This window comes from Lonchura striata, chromosome 2, assembly GCF_050655825.1.
Source record: "Lonchura striata isolate lonStrDom1 chromosome 2, ASM5065582v1, whole genome shotgun sequence".
NCBI classification, from domain to species: Eukaryota; Metazoa; Chordata; class Aves; order Passeriformes; family Estrildidae; genus Lonchura; species Lonchura striata.
This window is the reverse complement of record NC_140704.1, coordinates 20328994-20349278: the sequence shown is the minus strand read 5'-3', so window position 1 is coordinate 20349278 and position 20285 is coordinate 20328994. Positions and strand designations below refer to the sequence as shown.

The following is a 20285-nucleotide window of genomic DNA, read 5'->3' as shown; positions in this document are numbered from 1 at the left end:
TGCCACGAGTGGCAGAGGAAGGAGGCAGGCAAGGAGTTGTTCATGCACTCAGAGGGAAGGGACATTTGATGATGAAGGACTTGCTGGTTTCCTCTTTTCACAAAGCTCCTCCTCTGAGTGGACACTATACTTAATATTTCAAATAGTCTTTTGTATATTAATTACATGAGCCATAAAATGTTGAAAGAGCCACTTTAAAAAACATTTCAAGTTTCTTTTTTATCTCATAAAGGGAAGGAAGCTGGTTGTGTTGCCCTTCGGACTGGAAATGCAGCTGGACTATGGGATGTTCAGAACTGTGAAGTAAAGGCAAAATTTCTCTGCAAAAAATTAGCTGAGAAAGTCACTGTTCCTGCTGCTTCTGAAACAGTTTCTGATTCCAAATGTCCCTTGGGTTGGGATACAAGCAATAGCACTAATTCATGCTTCAGAGTAAGTATTGTTTCTTGCCATAATCCTACCTGGGAAACAGGAGAGCACCAAACAGATAAGCAATCAAAACATCACAGAATGGCACACTGTAGCAGGCTGTTACACAACTGTTCAAATATCACTGCAGTTTTCACCCTATCAGTGATAAGTAAAGTTATCCAATTACTTTTGAATCCATATTATAATGGATAATTGTTATGCAAGGTTCACTTATTTTTCTTATGCAAGGTGGCCAGCAGATTCATGTTTAGCATACTGAAAACAAAGTGTTCTACCTGCATCTATAGGGTTTTGTGAGAGAAGAAGACCAAAAGAAAACATGGTTTGAAGCACGAGATTTCTGCAGAGAAATAGGAGGAGACCTGGCTGCCATTAGAAATGAAGAAGAACAAACAGTGATAGAGAACTCAATCAAGTAAGCAAGCAAACTGTCTAATAATTGATATTTTGATGTAACAACACATAATACAGTATTAAATAATGGTACTGTTGTTTTGCTCCTGAGATAATTATTTTAAAATCTATCTGTTTTTCACCATAACAATAAGAAAAATAACTGAGAAAATGTCTCATATAAGCAATGTTTCCAAATAATTTTTGGAGCTCCTAAAATGTGTCATAACCTGCAAACATTTTCAATTCAGATAAAAAACCCAACAACAGAATTTGTTGAACATTTCTCCACACACCCTATTCTAAGTTTGCTTAGTGAAACATTTTGAAACCAAATTTTGTCTTCCAATAGCCTGAACATTTTATTTCTGAGAAAAAAACACTATAATCACAATATCAATGTAGAAAACCAACATGCTGTGTTTTCAATACAACCATTTGCAAAGCAGGAAGTTTTAAGGTGTGAACTTCATGTACTTGCCAATGGGAGTTTGCTGACCAACAATACTTTTTATTTTTTAAGTTTCTGCATTGAAGTTTTCAGTAAGTGTCAGAATTATTGTCCCACATAATTTTTAAAATTGAGCAGGGCTAATCACATATATCCTCTTCCACTGTACATTTTTTTTTTCACACTCTAGAAAGAAATCCCCACCATTTCAGCCTTTCTGGATAGGTTTGCAGTGTTTGGATCCTGACGGTGGACTTTCCTGGAGTGATGGTTCCCCAGTGAGTATTTAAACATCCCAGTTTCCTTCTGTTCTGACATTTTTCTGTTGGAGAAATTTCCATGACTGGTGTGTATAAAAGGTGTATAAGAATTTCCAAAAATGTCTATTTTGCAAACGGGTAACTCTGAATCATTACTCTTCACACTGGATTGGATAAAAACAAGAGGCCATTAAAACCTGAGGTTATACCATCACAAAAGTGATAACTCAAAGGACTACTTTCATCTGCAGATATTATTATCCAAGTCACACATATATGAGAAAGGTCTTTCCTGATTTTTGTTAGTTTCTGGTGATAAATTGCCATGTTCCTTTTTCCTGTTTTTTATTTATAATGTAATTTTATTCCAGTTTTTGTGGGACTTCTACAGTCTGTTAGAGTCTGCATAAACTCAAAGCCTTTCTTTCCTCTTGCAGAGTGTTTGTAATTACTTTAGTAGCTCACACTGGCTTCACAGCCAGAGGAGGAGGAAAAGGAGTGGTTGGAAACTTTTGCTCTACTTCTCATTCCTTACAGAGTACAGTTTATTTCCCCTGTAGATTAAAATAAAAAGCACAGGTGTGTTTTCTCTGTAGGTGAATTATAAAGCAAGAGATTATTTTTATGATACTGCATTTCAAGATTGTGGAGCAATCAGTGAAAGCCCTTCCTTGTCATGGGTTAAGGAGCACTGTGAATACAGTCATAACTGGATTTGTGAAATAAAGAAAGGTAGGTTACTCTTTACTCTAAACTTACCTTAGGAAGAAATTTGAGCTGAATCCATTCTATGATAACAGGAAGTTCTACAAGTTACATACTGGTAGAAAGTTTTGTTGATTTCACAGGAATTTTGCACACAGAAAAGTAGGCCAAGACATAAATATCATTGGAATACAAGATTTAAGCTGTTAACAATAAAAGTTTTTGTTTCATAATAAAAAGTACATTCCATGATAAGCTTTACTAAAATTACACTTTTTATGTAATTGTGTAATAATATGATGAAAGGAAAAATTATGAAAGAAAATATAATGTATATATATTTATTATTTAAAAAAAAAGAAAATATTATTAAAGCAATCTTAAGAGCTTGTCTTGCAATATTCACTGTTCTGAACAAATGCAGATTTTTGCCAAAACAGAAATTCTGACTGAGGAAGGAAGAGAAGACTACAATTCAAAGGAAAAAAGAGATAAAAAGAAAATTATTATTTTGAATTTCCATATCCTTTGTGAAGTTAATCTTCATTCCCCTGCTCAGATGTTGGTACACAACAGCACAGTAGTCACCTACTCTAAATTAAACACTACCAGCATCATAGAATCAGTCTTATAAGATGACATATAAAGACAAGCCTGTAACAACAGGCCTGCTGTAACAAAAAGATGGTAATGAAAGCTTCAAAATACTTAAATACAGTTTCCCATCTTCATCACATACTAGTAGAAAAATCTCTACTTCTCTTTTTTCTCAGCTACCATTGGGAAAAATATTCAGTGGAATTTGAGAGGAATAACTATGTGTTGGGCTACATATTTTACTTCCCACAGTAACAGCAATGTTCCTTTTGTGTCTCCCTGGGCTTCTTCACCCTAGCTTCAATTACTACTTTTCTAAAAAATATAATTTCTGTGCTGCTGAATTATTAAAAAAAAAATTCTAACCAAGGCACATAGTCTCAGCTTCTCATAAAGTAATAATCATAGACCTCTATCTCAGAGAGATGTTGTGAAGATATTTTCCTGTTAAGCTCCTTTGTGAGTTCTCACCTGTGTAATCACCACAGCTAAAAATCATCAGCAACGTGTCAATAGTAGCTGTTTACTGTTAATGAGTAGTAGCATATGAATGGCAGAAATTACAGCCTGAAGAAATTGCCATCATTAGTCAGTGCATAATGCATGCTGAAATAGACAGAGTACTTCATACTTCCAGAGCTGATATATTAGGGTTTTTTTTTTATTTTAAATCTTGTAGCCATTTTCTTGTTTAGCTCATAACCAACCATACAGTAGATTATTTATTTTTAAAAGCTGACATTCTTTTTTAACCCAAGCATATGTTCACACACTTAATAAAATGTAATTATACATACAGCAACACAAATGTTGCAATAAATTCCTGTGGGAAAAAACCATAGAATTGCAGAATGGCTTGAGTTGGAAAGGACCTTAAAGGTCATCTAGTTCCAACCCCCAACCTTTGACTACATTGCTCAGAGCCCCATTCAGATGGCCTGGAGATTATAAAGGTTACATTTGTTTTACATTTTTATAGCTCTTGGCCTTACAAGTTTAGAAAAACATTTCTCCAATATCACACTCCATGTGATGTGGAAATGTTTTGTTTAAATTATTTTTCAAAAAGTGATAATATAATTCTTGTCAAAGCAGCTACACAGAAAAGGTTTAACTAACAAATAAATGCTAATAAAATGTTAAATAAAAATCATAAATATAAATTATAAATTTAAATATATGTAAAAAAGGAAAACTTTGTTTACTATTTGAATTTCTTGCTCAAATACAACACAATGTCCATAAAGATTGTTCAAAGTCTACCAACGTTGGGGTATTTTCTCTATTTAGTGTTCTTTCAGAAACACATATTCCTTCAGACTAACTTCAGTCATCCAATTTAGGTAATATTCGAGATGTTCAAGATGCACTTATCAAGAACCTACCAGGACAGAGATGTAGGTCTGTAATGCATCTTTTATTCCCCGAGCATCCATTTTTAGCTTTGCCCCAAAGAGACTATATAAATATATTCTGCACTGAATATGTAAAATGTGAAAAGTTAATAGACATTGAAACAATTTCCATTAATTGAACACTTATACTGTCTGAATGTTTGGAAATATTTTACATCATCTTTTTTTATCCCATTTCTTTACAGGGACACCCTTGAAACCAGAACCTCTGGGCCCTTCTACCAGTAAGCTTCTGTTTATTTTCACTTACCTAAAGGGTGGTGCGATGTAACACCACCAGCTTTGTGTAAGAACTGAGATGAATGTAGAGATTTCTCCTCTGTGTTGCAGCATATGAAGTCACAGAAGATGGCTGGATTGTAAAAGGAGACAAACAATATTTTTTCAGCCCAGAAAAGGCCTCTATGGAGAAAGCCAGAATATTCTGCAAAAATAATCATGGAAATCTTGCTACTATTGGAAATAATAGTGAAAGAAAATTTCTGTGGAAATATGTAAGGGGAGATTTTGTTATGTTATACACTACATGGCTCATATACCCTTTGTACATATCCTCTGCTTGTGAAGCACAGAAGAATGCGCTTGTTGCATAATATTACAACTTTTACCAAATATTACTACTACTAAAATTTTATTAGGATTAGGTTTAATTATTCTATGAAAAAATACTACTAAATGAATCTTCACTTTAGGAAAAAAACATGTCAAAGAATTTGCTGTTTACTAGGATGGGTGTACTCTTGTCTATTCTAGTCTGAATGGAGTTCTGAGGAAATACATAAGGAGCAATGAGCAGGCAGAGTAGGTGTATTCTCAGAGCTGTCTGACAGGGTGGCTGCCTCTGCTCTGAATTTCATATACTACAAGGCAGTGTTGCACAGAGGTGTGAGGTAACTGCCAGTGTAGCTTTGATGGTCCTACCTGATGCTCATGTTGCTCTCCAAAACAGCTTTTCAAAGAAAGGCTTAGACTGGTCAGGTTAGACTGATCATTCCAGCAATCCTTCATGGATTAGTTTTCCTGTACCATGGCCAAAGCACAGGAGGGGAATGCTGACAACTCAATAGCATGGATGGTACATCAAACCTCGGCCATAATCCTGCTTGGTTTGCCTGCTAATACCAACATAGCCACACAATCACCTTTCTGAGCCACACTATTAGGTGTTTGTTTTGTTGTGTGGGAAAGGATAAAACTGCAGGAGAGCTCAGACAGCTTGAGACACAAGAATTCCATAGCTGCTTATAACCAGGAAAGTATAAAAAAAATTACACAATGTTTTTCTCAAGTCTTCTATGCCTTTTTCTTCTTAAATTGAGAACAGAACTTTAAAAGCTTTGATCATACCAGTAATTCAGCCAAAAATGGGAATGTATCAACAAAAATAATAATAAAGTAGAACTATAGGTTGTATGGTAGCTCAGGTGACTGTGCACAATCATTTAAAGAATATGTATTCATTTCTTTGCTTCCATAGCACAATATTTGCACCTTTTAAAATTAGATTACTAATAAATATTATAAAACACTCATTTAAATATATTTTTATGTTTAGATCTTAAAAAATGGCAAACTGAACTCATATCTCATAGGATTAATCCAGAATGCTGATCAACAGTTCAGGTAGGTAAACAAGCTACATCAAGATCCATAAAGAGCAGTTGTAGGAGTATTGTACTGCAGGAGTTCCTTCTGGAGGAACCACTGCAAAGGAGTTAAATGCAGATTCAGAGAGTGATAATGCTTGTTGAAATGTGTGCTCTCCCTTGGTTAAACTACACTGTACAAACACAGTTCTAAATGGAATTTTAGTATGCTATGAATATGTCGATAATATCTGTTAAAAATAAAGGTATTTTTGTCTTTGACTTGATATGCAGGGATTTTATTATATAAGGTCTTTTAATCCTAATTGAAACTCAATTTAAAGAGATACTCAGCTGTAATTTTTCAAAAATATTTTTAGTATGTTAAGGAAGATTTTTCTCAACAGTTTCATGGATATTGTCTCAGCAACCACTACTGTTTTTCAGCTGGATGAGTGGAAGCCCAGTGCACTATGCAGCCTGGGCACAGGGTGAGCCCAACTTCGCACTAGCTCAAGAAAATTGTGTGGTTTTAAATAAAAAAGATGGTGAGTTACACAACTATGGCTTTTAAAGTAATTTTATGGCTTCTGCTCTTCCAATGTTTGTTTAAAATCTCTTGTCAATTTTCACTCATTCTTTACCAGAAATCTTGAGAAATATGCATTATAAAGAATTGTTATATGTCTGAGGTTTCTTCGGGGGCAATATTATCCATAAAATTAGAGTGGAAGAAATTAATTTTAATGGGAAATGCAATGTCAATTTCATCACTGATGTTTCAGCTGCACAAAGAAAATGTTCAATTCAAATCATTATAATTAGATAATATTGAATTGAAAATATTTCCTAGTAATATAAAGTTTTTGAACTTATAATAATAGTTTTATGATTTATTTTTTAATAATGAGATAATTTTTTTAGTAATAAGAGAATAGTTAGCAAAAGAATAGAACATACACAGATTTTCACATTCCATAGTGCTTTCACTAATTAAGAATTACTTGACACTTGCATCTTTCAGTGCAACAAAGCTGTTTGGGAAGGTTTCACTAAGAGGCCATCTCATCTAGCCACTTCTCCCCCAGTCACAGCAGGACCAAAGTGATCCTGCATACAGGGACTATGCGAGGTAGAGTTGAGCTAATGCAGGTTATCCCACATTCCCAGGCAGATTGCTTCTGAACTTCAGAAACCAGTTCACTTTCTCACAAATTTCAATCTTATTCAGTGTCTCAGTGCCTAAAATTTAATTTATTTCAGGCTTGTGGAATGATGTCAACTGTGGTTTTTCCAATGGCTATATCTGTGAGAGGCACAGAAGTTTTATAAATGCAACCTTTCCTTCAGTAGTACCTTCCTCTCCGGGAGGATGTCCTGCAGATTGGATTTTATTTAAAAATCAGGTATGATACTTTCATCTAAGCACAATGATATTACTGCTTGGGCAGGTACTTAAAGATATAACAGAGGCCATTTGTGTCTCAGACATGTTTTGTCAGTTGCATTAGAAAATTACCCATTGGCTAATTACTGCAAAATGGTGGTTTTACATATGTTTGTTTTATTGAGAAGCAATCACCTGAGGCACACTGGGAAAACTGTTACATTGTATATATGTTTCAAAAAACTGAAGAACTTAATTAATCTGAAAACACCGGGCGTAATACAAAATCAGTCATTTAGAAGGAACAAATCAAAAATAAGGCAAAGTTTTCCCAAACAGGCTTCAATGCAATGCTTGCCTCTTCCCAAAAGGGACAAACTTGATGTGCTTAATAAACAAGGATTCTCTTTTCTAATATATACAACATTGTTATGAAGGCACCGACAGATATCACACCAGGTGAGTTGATGTCAGGTTACAGTAATAATTTTCCACAAACCTTGCAAGATAATTCTCCAACTGTGTTACTGGCATGACACAGAGCAGATGGTGAGCTGCAAACATGGAGAGGGCACATGAGGCACACTGGTAATTATCAGAACCTTTGAGGCTGAATATGTATTGGTAATGTGATAGCTATACAATTTTTAAGAAATTAGTCATATTCTACTATTAATAAGAGAGCTGTATAATGAAGAATGCTGAAGAGACACAAGAGTACTTTGATCACAGACAACAGGTCAAAAATGGTTTTCAGGAAGTTCCAGCAATTCCACACCTAGGCTGGGTTTTACTTACAGGGTTAGCACTTTGTCTTTTACTTGTGGTAGTGTATGGCTTCTCAAAATCTCGGAGTTATTTAAAACATTAGATTCTCATCAGACTCCTACCGTGGTTTGTAGCTATTTGAGTTTTGTTGTAACTTGCTCAATACCTTGCAGAAAGACAGAGAGCAAATTTAAAACTTGTAAATGGTTTTGACTTGGCTCTAGATCCAAATTAACTGAAAAAATATTTTAGGGGTCTGAATGAGGCTGATTTTTACTTAAACTAGTGTAATTCATACCTAAATTCTTTGTCTTGTCACTCTAACAGTCTATACTTTCCCTAGTGCTACAAATTTTTTGGCTCTGGCTATGATTACTGGAGTACTGGAAGAAGAGTTTGCATGAGCCTTGGAGGAAACTTGGCAAGCATACCTAATGAACAAGTTCAAGGTAAAGTGCAACAGCCCCTTAGGTAATAGAGAGCCTTTACTTTGTATACAGTGCACATTTCCTGCAAAGAAGTGTCAGTATGTAGATATATGCTTTTTATAATTTATATATTCAAATTATGGTTATATGGCCATGGCATGAAATGTTTTTATAACTGAACAATCTATTAGGGGCATGCCAGTGATGCTAAGATTGCTTCCTCATGTTACATACAAAGTGTCTTACATTATTTATAGGCATGAATTAGGATAAAATGAAAAATCTTAATCTGGCATTTATAGCTTTAGGCAGAGAGAAAAAAACCAGAATGCACCATCTGTTTTTGCCAGAAATAGAATGGGATATGCTTCTATACCTCTGCCTAAATTCTGTAACTTAATTTAGTAGAATGTCAGAGAAAGGCATATTTTCACCTTGCCTGCACTCCCTGGCTTCCATTTCCAGCTGTATGTATTTCCATCCTGACTGCTGAAGTAAGTAAACTCTTTTGATATCATGGTAGTCAGACAGGCTTTATTTCTTTTCCTCTTTCCAATCTTGCGTCATTGTTCCCAAATACTTTAACTGAGATTTTTCATGGGCAAAGGCTTGGAATAACCTTGAAATAATTAACTCAGGTATATTTCTGATAAAATAGAATTAAAATGTTTTTATAAGACTTTAATGAGAAAAAACAGTTAAGTATTTGTTTATGAGATGATGTTTTGACTGATCATATGACACATTAATTTTCTCCTCTATTGGCTTTTTATTCTAGCTTTTCTCACTTACCATTTGAAGGATGTTTCAAATGATCTTTGGATTGGCTTGAATGATATGCTCAGTGAACTCAACTTTGTTTGGTCTGATGGAAGTGCTGTCTCATATACAAACTGGGCTAAAGGTTCCCCAAAACTTGTAGAACCTGTTTTGTATGACAGTCTGCATCCAGAAGATGGCCAAAATCGGCAACAGGTAAATATTCATTAGTGTTTACCATCAAGTTTAAATCTGAGGAGCAATGCCACTCCCAGTAAGCATCTCACTTCACTATAGACCTTGCCCCAGCCTTCTTCATTTGTTGGTCATCTATCTTTGCACTGGGACTAGACATAAAACCTTTCAATGTTTGAGTATTCTAGCTATTTCAGAGCATAAAATGGCATTATTGTAGTTTTGTCTAAGTATTTGGCAAAATTGCAGCAATGGACAGATTGAATAAAAGATTGGATATATTGAATAAAGATTATTCAATATATCCAATTATTAATAATTGGATATATTGAATAAATATTATTAATCTTTGTAATAGTAAATGGTTAATTTTTCAGAGAATATAAATGCAACATTAGAATTTTATAAGTCAACACAAAATTACGTTCATATCTATGAAGGAAGGAGAGGATGCAAGAGGAAAGAGTTCAGCATTTTAACTTTTTCCCTTTTAAAAATTGTAATTGAGTTTCTAAGGGCCAGTAGATGTTAACTACTTTCTAAGCCCATCAAGCCCTCTCACTACTAGCACTTAAATTAAACCTCATAATTCTGTAAATAAATAGCATTTTACATAACCATACCAATATAGGCTGATTCACACACCCACATTCCCCATCTTCTATTTATTTCTATATCTTGCTTTCCAAACTTACCCTTCACAATATGTCATTCCACTAATTGTCCATTCTCCCATCATTTTTGTATGCATACCTTTAGAGAAGTCAGGGATCTGGACAACCAGCTTAATCTACACCTGAGCCAATTCAGGTTGCTCTTGCCCATGCAGACATTGGTCAAGGCATGCAGGAAGACATAAATGACACTGCACAAACCATAGGTCCACTGCAATTTTAATAGCACTAATAGCAGGAAAAAAAAATGTGCAAAGGTATATCCTACTTTTCTCCTTCACCTTCAAGACACTAACAGCTCTGTCCTTCAGAGGATCCTTTTTTAAAGCCCAACAATTACTCCATGGCAGCTTAGCAGAGGAGATTGCAGCTTGTAATAAACTTGACATTCAGCTTCTTAAGCTGATCTTGTGTAGCTGAAGGAGAAATTCTAATAACTGGAGCTGATGAGAGCTCTGCCAAGGACTGCAATCTAGGTGATTTTGTCAAGAATCAGCACTATTCATAGCTGTCTTTGCAAGTGAAATACAAAGCACTACTTCCATTTCATTCTTATTCGAAACCTTACTGATAGTCACTTTTTAGTCGGGATAGATAATGTGGAAAAAATTTCTTGAAAAAATAATGTCTTTCCAGTATTTCTCCAGTAAAATAACTAAATTAACAAGCAGGCTGAGCTGAAGAGTGTACAACAGGGGAACTGGCCACCACAAGGGAGGTCAGAAAGGACAGAGAAGTAGGAATGAAAGGTATTTCTAGAGTTGTAACACACCCTACATCATCAGAACTAAAAAAAAAACAAAAACAAAAACAAAACAAAAACCTGAAGCTTTTAAGTTATAGTACTCTGTTTATAACTTCTAATATACATGTATATTCTTTTCCTTATTTCCAACAGTTTGACTGTGTTTCTCTGAAGAGAGGTCCTGCTGATGACACAGGAAAATGGAATAATGAGGAGTGTTATAAGCAGAGAGGGTATATATGCCAGAAGGATAGTGGTGAGCTCTGTATTGTTAATCTTGAAAATTATAACATAAAGATTAAAACAAATTTTCTTGTTTAACATATTTTATTTCAGTTTAGTTTTGGTTTTGTTTCATTTTGTTTTGGTTTTTAGGTAAAGGACGAGTAAAATTGAAGGGCCCATCCTGCTTCCCAGTGTTACTTAGCAATGTTTTTGAGAAAACATAGCAGAATATAGGAAAAGAAAATTATTTTTTTTTTAAAGTGTAATTTAATAGATGAAGCCCAAAAACATTTTAATTACATATGTTCATAATGATCTGTAGGGTACCAAAACTAGTAAACTTAACACTTATCCATATAAACCTGATAGTCATTAAGTTGCAAAGAGTATTAAAAGCAGGCAGGACAGGTGTGTTATTTTTGAATGATGGGGTAAATTCACCTCTGCAATGTAAAATACTGTGCATTTACAGATGCAAAATTGTCAGAGGTTGAAAATACATTTATCAGAACTGTTGTTTTGATGTTATATTTAATTATAAGCAGCTAAGAAGGGTCATTCCATTAGTAATTTTATATTAGGTTTGTAAATAATGATGTTACTAAATTGCTCAGGCAAATATGTGACTCCAGATTTAACTGCTCATGGGACTATTTTTTTGCCTTTTTTCCTACAGATCCTGAACTTTTTAAATCAACAGCAACAGTGCTGGACTTTGCTTTTTACCCTTCTAATGGGATTAGCTATTCTGTTACCCATTCGAAAATGAACTGGGAGGAAGCACACCAAAACTGCAATAACAATGCCTCAGAACTTGCCAGTGTTTTAGACCCATATAGCCAGGCACTGTTGTTCCTACTTGCAGAGGAATATGGAGAGCCTCTGTGGATTGGTCTTAACAGCAACATGGTAAGAACAAAGGCATTGCATACACACAGTCAGGCTGACACACAACCTGATTTTACTCTATGCTCTCCTCTTGTTGCCCATTGGGATTTCTGCCAGTGTAGTGCTGAAAACAGCATGTTACATCAATGTAACAGCCATTTGCACTGGAAATATTCAAATAAGACTCATACAGTAGAGATTTCCTTTAAGCACAAGGAAATGTTCCTGTAAAACCAGTATACAATAGCGTAGTGAGTTCTTTGGAGTAGTTTAAAGTATCTCAGATATAAATTTAAAAAAATTCCTACATTTTGAGTTGATTTTAATCTAAAAGTGATTCCAGGCACAATGTACATCCTGCCCTCATGCCATGTGTTTACGTACTTCAGTGATCAGTGACAAGGTATTGGAGGTCACACATCGTCAGGCGTCAGCCTGAGGTGGAACAATTTTATATGTGTGTTTATGATCACAGATTTTACTAGAGTGGTCTTATTTATAGTAGCAATAGCAAACTAGAGCTGTGAACAGAAACAGGGGTAAATACTAGTAAAGGGAATATTGAGGCTATATCATATGGTACATATTAACCATGGCTGTATTTTTTTTCATTTGAAAATGCAATTGACATAACTGCTCCCATTAGAAGTTAGAATATTATGGAAAAATAATCCTTTCTGTTTGTGAGATGTCTACATCAGTTGTATTACAGGAGAGGGTGAACATTTGGATGGTAGGTGTGTTTTGACATTCTACACTCTCCATAATGAATCACAGTCACGACAACTACAACAAAAGCATTGATGATCAGAGCTGCTTAACAGCACTCCCACATACACTCCCATTCTCCATGCAGATGTTTGGGTGGTCATACCAACCTGGTATCTTATCTGACTCCTAGTTTTATGTCTTTTCTCATGCCCTTTTTCCCCACTTCCATTTCCTAATGCTTGAAAAAATGCTCTGAATTAATGTTAGATATTTTTTTGGGGCGTTCACATTTGTGGATGACAGATGCTGTACATTTTAGTCAGTTAGCATTTACATGCTAAGAGGCAGCACTAGTAAGCAGATGATTCTACAGAGGGTATGTGAGAGTCCTCTTGAGGATCTTCTATAGTAGCTGTGTCACTAAGCAAATGTGAAATTACCATATAGATTTTACTTCCAGACCAATGGCAAGTATCAATGGATTGACAGGTGGAGTTTAGTTTACAGCAAGTGGGCCAGTGGAGAACCAAAGCAGATGTTAGCATGTGTCTGCCTAGACACTGATGGCACCTGGAAGACAGCTTCTTGTGAGGAAAAATTCTTTTCTGTCTGTAAAAAATCAGATGGTGAGTAATTCCATGCATGAAAATTGACTAGAGGCTGTATAATGCAATAAGCCACTGGAAAAATACTCTGTTAATACACCAGTATACAGGAAGACAGGATTACCTAATTAGTTCTAAATATTGACATGAATTATTTCCAAAAGTTAATTGATTTATAGTAACTACCAAAAGCCTAACAACCAAAGAATTGAATAATCACTTTTTTAACTATTCATCCTATTAGGAAAAGTATTTCACTTGCTATAAATTCTGGTTTTATTAGGCATTATAGGAAATTCTGTATCCAGTTTGGGGTACCAAAGTTTGAAAAGCTTCTCCATCAACTTAGGTTTTCAGATCACTGGGTAATAATAATTTAAAGAAAAGATTGGAGTTGGACTAAAGACTGAGAAACCAAAAGACTATGAGAAATCATACTATCAATACTAAATATTAAAAAATAAGTCTTATGGGATGGAATTTAATTTTTATATGTGTCTGATATGAATTGGAACAGGGTAACAGATTTAAATACAGCAAGGAAAGCCTTCTAATTTTATCAGTACAAAAGTCTTTAATAAATACTCTAGAGAGATCAGCAAATCACCATCACTACAGCTTGCTAAGAACAGACAGGATTAATATCTGTCAAAAGAAATATATCAGTTTCACGTCACTTGTGAGCACAAAGATCAAGTAAATAACCCCTTGGAAAGTCTTCCAAGAACAATCTTGTATAATTTATATGGAAATAAGTATAAATATTATTTCAAAATTTAGCTATATCCTTGAATTTTTCAACTTTATGGAAGACCTTGAATCATTACCAAATTTAAATCACACAGCAAATTATGTTCTAAGATGTTTTAATATGACAAAAAAACCTCAAAATTCATATATAATGTCTTTTTCTCACTTTATGATGCTGGAAATATCATTTGAGAGCTAAGTATTCCTTAGGGGAAAGCAACAGACTGTAGAAGGCTTACAAGAAAAAGAGGTAATTTGGCAGAATATATAATTTACATACCATCTGCATTTATCTACCCATCCAAAATCTTCCTATTATATCAGCCACTATGGAATGTATTCAGGATGTAGTTTAATAAAAAGTCTTGTAAGCTATGCTCAATTATACCAACACTTTCATTCACAATCACAGTTTCTACTCTAAGGTTTTATAAGGTTTTGATACGGTCAAGTCACATTGATAGAGATAAATATGAAGGAAAATGTTGTCTCAAACAGAAAGTCAGAACCATATTGAAGCTCTTCTTAGAAAAGGCTTAATTTCCTCTAAGATTACAAACCTAGCATAGCAATTTAGTTTTGTCATACTAGTATAATGGGAAAAACAAGTTATATAAAATAGCTGGACTCCATCTACCTGATCTCTTATCAGTAATGGCCCCTACTGAACCCCCACAACTTCCTGGAAAATGCCCTGAATCAAGAGGACACAAATCCTGGATACCTTTCTCTGGTCACTGCTATTACTTTGAGGCCTCCAAGAAAAGAAGTTGGGCTCAAGCTCACGAGGAATGTGCCCGACTAGGTGAGTGTTTAGTCTTAGAAAGATTGATGATGTAATTAAACACATAAAATAATGGATAATATTGCTAAGTAAATTTCTAATTGCTTTAAAACTTCACATTTAATACTTTTTTTGGTGGATTTTCTGAGCATGCTTTTACACAATAAACATAACCTTTGTCAGAGACAGCAGCTTCTCATATCTCAAATATCAGGTGAAATATGAGTACCTCAAAAACTTTAAATTTCTACTAGTTTTATTGCAAAAAAAAATAATTAGGTAGGGAAATATACACTTTTACAGACCCATGAAGGCACAAGCTGCAGGATTGGCTTTCTCTTCCCCAAGCAAAAGGGAGTCCACATGCAGTGCAATCTGGGAGACACAAAGTCATAGGATAGTTTGTGAGTTCAGGGCGCAGTTCATTAAGTAGATCTCAGTGGCTGGACAACAAATGAGATGGAGGACCTGTTTCTATTTCATGAATCAGTAAAACACACCAGCTGGGTGTGCTCACCTGCTCTGGAACAGACTCATGCTGTCCCCATGGAAAGAAGAGCAGTGCCTTCATCAGGGAAGGGAAAAGACACTTTGCTCCAAATTTCTGAGAATTGGTGCAATGCAACATATATTTCAGTGTGAGTAATGATTAGAGTCATCCTATGCATTTCTAAAGGCACTTCCTCATATATCTGAAAACATTGACCTGTAACTGAGTAAACAGAAAAAAAGCTTCGTAAAGTCATTTTGCTCTACAGCTGTGTGACAACAGCTGTATGACAATTCCTGGAGTGATTTTGTAGAAAGATAAATCACATAACTACTACAAAACGTAAACATTACACTAATAACCAGGATGAGAGGTTACAATTGGACACTGCTCTGTGTTCTAAATCCCTACACTTTTGCCTGCCTGTTTCCCACTGGCCAGACCAGGAAAGTGGTCATTTCCTTGTGTTCCCAGCACAGCTTTGTGTATTTGCAATGCCAAGGCATATGACAACTATAAATCAGCTTCTGGACATCTTCTGGACTGCAACCTCCATCTGCTGACACATCCTACCTAACCTGTTATCATCAGACACTGCCAAAACTGCTGCCCAGCCACCGATGAGGGACAGAGCTGTAGTGGCAAGAAGCATGGTGGTGACTACATCACATGTAACTGTTTTAGCTTACTAACATCACAATCTGGGATGTGGTTGGGCCTGTCCAAAAGGTATTGCAGGAGAGCAATTGTTCTTCTCTAAAATAGCAGATTAAAAAAAAAAAAATCAGAAAATTTCAGAAAATCCATATCTTTGTGCAGATTTGAATCCATACAACACACAGTCATGTTCAAAAAATAAAATACCATACAGTGATATAATTCCCACAATAAGACTAGTGAACAATATAGAAGAGTTAGTGCATTTTAGATACTTTTGAATATCTTTTATGTGTTTATTAACTTGAGCTCTAAGAAAATGACCCACTGTGATGTGCTCCTTAATATTTTTTCAGGTGCTGATTTGGTATCGGTAGGAGACTATAGTGAAACAAAGTTTCTGACAGAAACCATTAAGATACTCCATGGAAAATCACTGAACTTTTGGGTAGGGCTAAAGAAAAGTGACAGAGGTAATATCTTTTATCACGTTACTCTATCAAACAAAATTACATGTTATGTTAAAAAGAAATCAACTTTCTACACTTGAAAGTACATTTGTATATATATAAAAATTACATAAAGTTTATTTCAAAATATGCCTAAATGTGTTTAAAATTATATTTGAAACATTTAACTAGCTATTCATATTATATATTTTTGTTTTCTCCATTACAACTCGTTCTATTTTTCTAGACCCATGTACTTTATACAAACATGTTAATTTTTCATATTAGGACAGTGGGTATGGACAGATAAATCTGCAATGGATTTTGTCAACTGGCAATTGGGAGAACCATCAAACCGAAGGCTTAAAGACTGTGGAGAACTATGTGCATTGTCCGGCTCCTGGAATGCCAACATCTGTTCTTTCAAAAAAGGATATATCTGTAAAAAAATTAAAAGTAAGTAGTGTTTCTAATATGATAAGGTTAATAACATCTAATAATACATTTTCAGTGTATAACACAAATGTAAAATACTCTGTGTGCAAAACCAATTGACTCTAATGGCTGCCTAAATTCTGACAAGCTCCACATGGCTTCCAACTGTCTTCTCAGAGGCTGAATATCCCATACATCCTCTAGAACTACCATCAGCCTGGTGCAGCCCTGTGCAGCCATCATAAATACTTCAGGCCCCTGAGTATAGGTTAAAGCTACGCTCAAAAGCAGCATTTTGTCTAATTATAGCTGAATGTAAACTCAAAAAAAATCTTGGTCTGATGAGTGCAATGCAATCTGCCTTGTAGAAATGCTGGAATTGGTGACTCCTTTCCTCACTGACCACTGATCTGATGGATTACAGGAATACCATGGCAAACATTCTTGTGGCACTCTTTATCTACAGTATGATAGAATCATGTTTAATAAAATACTGGTAATATCCTGATAGAAAAATTATCATCTGTAAGAAAATGCATAAATTAGATTACCAACTGAGATTAAAGTACTGCAGAACACAGACATTTTGTTTGGTTAAACTTCATATTTCTACTCACCTTTTTATTATATGCTAAGTTCAGGAAGAGCAATTACCATAGGAACCACATCCACATGTAACGATTGTCTCTCACAGAAAGGGCTACAACAATAGAAAAGTATTTTCAGCTCAAGTAAAATGCTCATGATGCACTGCTAACACTCAAGACCTCGTTTCAGAAAACACCTTAAAATGACTAAGGGTACTGTGGGGAGATTCTCAAAAATAAACATATTTGAAAACACTTTTTGAAATAACAGAAATCTGTCTCTACATGTTATTTGGGGTATCATGACTGAGGAAGTCAGATGCTCTTAGGATGAAAGACCCAATCATCCTGCTAGAGTTTTACACATGCTTAGTTCCATCGATCTGCAAGAGTGATTGCCACCAACACGTGAATTCAGGGGAAATTGTCAGCAACACTGGTACTTAGGAGCTTTGAAATACCTTTTTTTTAAGCATTCAGAATAAACATTTTTTTTCCCTTTCAAAAGCTCCTGAAAACAAAGAAATGTCAGCAGAAAATACAGGTAAGCATACTTCCTTTTAAGCAGAGCATGCTAAAATAAAACAGGAATATAATTACATAATTTCAGAGTATTTGTTTTGAGAGAGTTTAAAAATAAAAAGTCCATAAAGTTTTACTCTGTATCTCAATATAGTATATAGAGGTTATCCTGAAGTAAGTATTGATTTATGTTTATATTTTTAATACTGGCTTTTGATCATATTTAGTTATATTTTGTTTGTTATTAGTAAAGAAAAAAAAAAAACAAAGCACATGCTGAACTGAAAAACTGAAAAACATGCACATTGAATTTTTTTGCTTTCTTGTTATTTACATTTATTACTAGATTCTGGAATCTTTTAACCTCAGAGGTTATTCCATTGTATATCCTTACAGATAAGAAAATGGAAAAAGTACTTTCTGCTGGCATCATTTGGCTGTTTGTTCTTCTAGCCCTTTCTATAGTTGGAGCTGGAAGTATAATTTATTTCTGCTTGAGGAGGAAAAGACAAAACTTGCCACATATTTCAACCAGAATAAGTGGATCAGAAGCAACTGTGGATATTCAAGTAAAAGACATACATTCAGACATGCAGTCTGACCAAATGCCCATGTGATTCAACTATCAAAAACCAGGGTATAAATTAGTGAAATCTTACCCCAGCTTTGTGTTTTCCTACCCAGACAATAGTCTCCTTTCTTCTTAAATACACATACATCTTTGGAAATTCCTTCCAAAGTATTGTAGAGTTGTTTAGTCTGGGGAGTGTATATATGTTTTTTATATAAATGGGCATGGCTGAAAAGATGGCTCCAGAGATGTTATGGGGAAAGTCTGACAGATATTTATGATGTAAAAAATACTTTATTTAGCTTAATGTAGAAATTCTCCCTTTTTACACACAGGAGAAGTTACTACTCATTACTTTAAATAATTTTTCCTTGTGTGTTACTTCAGTGGTATCTAGACTATGATGGGAATCACAGAATCACAGAATTAACTAGGCTGGAAAAGCCCTTTGAGATCATCAAGTCCAACCTATGAAACACTGCTCATTTCAAGTTTTCAGCTTCATAGTTTATGATACTGTATTTTCATTAACGTAAAAACTGTTATGATGCCTGCATCTGTGCATTAAGTATTATTTGTTTATATAAAAAATAGAAAAATAGAAAGTTGTAAAAAAATTGAAGAGTCCCATTTAATTTTACCTCCAGTCCGAATTTTTGAATTATGCCATTTCCTATGGCTTTGCACTATTCTAGTATTCTACAAATACCTCTACTTTTCTGCAGTTCAAATTAATAATAAAGATAAACCAGGAGATGACCTTTCCACTGGGTATTATTTCAGTAATGATTCCTTTAGTATGCAGAGCTGCCCCTTTCTAAATCCAAACATGTATAATGAATGGCTGTTCTATAGTGCATTCTGTAATTCTTTGGTGCAGAGATATAAAATCACTGATATACTTTTTGAAAATACATTCCTTCTGTTTTGTTGTGATTTCATTTGACAAGGTGCTGCCTAGACCCTTCTCCGCTTTTCTTCCATTGTACACAGTAGCAGGGCTTGCCTCCGGGGGCAGTTTATCATTCTGGGTATTTTAAGACATGCATCCCCCTCCTGAGAAATGGAAACACCTTTCCCCAAGCCACAAGAGGGCATGTGGCACTAACAGGCTCACTGAAGGCCATGTGGAGGAGCAGGACTCGAGCAGAGGGGCTTCTACCAAATGAATGTATTGAGCAACAGATTCCTTCTTTGGCCCTTCTGTCAAAATTTCTCACTCACTCCACATACTTACAGTCTCTGACTGACAAAAAGATGTGGCCACACTAAAAATCTCTGCAAGAGAATACCTGGAACAAGTGGAATAGGTGTCTGCAGCAGGACTTCTGTGTCTATGCCTGAGCAGCTTGAGAACACATTTGAATTACCTCTATTATTTACATTTCTTCTCGATATCCATCAAAAAATAAAGGCTTCTAACTAAAAATGTTCTTGATAGTTAGAATGGAAATACCCCCTTGCTCGATTAATACTTAGTTCAGATATTTTAACAAAGGCTATCTTGAAACATGGGTCACCTCTAGTAGCATTTCCTTCTGAGAGTTCAATTTTCCCCAGCACTCCTTTGCTGGATGGACACACATTATTCTACACCTTTGGTTAAGCTGGTAAAAAACACTCATCAATCACAGAAACAGAAAGATACTTGAAGAATGTATGGCTTTCCTTTTCTTACTTAACCAAGTAATGTCATACATAAAAGACCTGGTTAAAGACAAACCAAACCAAATCAAACCACCAAAAAAACCCAAACACAAAACTCCCATCCACAGGTTATTTAAAATAGAGTTAAAAATTAAGTAAACCAAAAGTC

General features: G+C 35.0%; 1 protein-coding gene across 5 annotated transcripts in view; it reads left to right on the top strand.

Moving 5' to 3' along the window:
- LOC110476208 (macrophage mannose receptor 1-like) overlaps positions 1-19025 on the top strand; it is a 33430-nt gene extending 14405 nt beyond the window's left edge. For 2 of the 5 annotated variants that reach the window (XM_077788339.2, XM_085573049.1), the window contains exons 12-30: positions 233-432; positions 720-847; positions 1467-1554; positions 2133-2268; positions 4439-4477; positions 4584-4747; positions 5809-5876; positions 6287-6387; positions 7103-7245; positions 8338-8443; positions 9201-9397; positions 10949-11051; positions 11697-11929; positions 13080-13245; positions 14627-14779; positions 16262-16378; positions 16643-16810; positions 17885-17920; positions 18295-19025. In XM_077788339.2, coding sequence (XP_077644465.1) covers positions 233-432; positions 720-847; positions 1467-1554; positions 2133-2268; positions 4439-4477; positions 4584-4747; positions 5809-5876; positions 6287-6387; positions 7103-7245; positions 8338-8443; positions 9201-9397; positions 10949-11051; positions 11697-11929; positions 13080-13245; positions 14627-14779; positions 16262-16378; positions 16643-16810; positions 17885-17920; positions 18295-18515 — 2567 coding nt within the window. In that variant the 3' untranslated portion in view covers positions 18516-19025. Of the gene's footprint in view, positions 1-232; positions 433-719; positions 848-1466; positions 1555-2132; positions 2269-4438; positions 4478-4583; positions 4748-5808; positions 5877-6286; positions 6388-7102; positions 7246-8337; positions 8444-9200; positions 9398-10948; positions 11052-11696; positions 11930-13079; positions 13246-14626; positions 14780-16261; positions 16379-16642; positions 16811-17157; positions 17855-17884; positions 17921-18294 lie in introns of those variants that run through there. The other 3 variants (XM_085573051.1, XM_085573052.1, XM_085573053.1) reach the window with 3 other exon arrangements.
- Positions 19026-20285: the final 1260 nt, after the last annotated feature.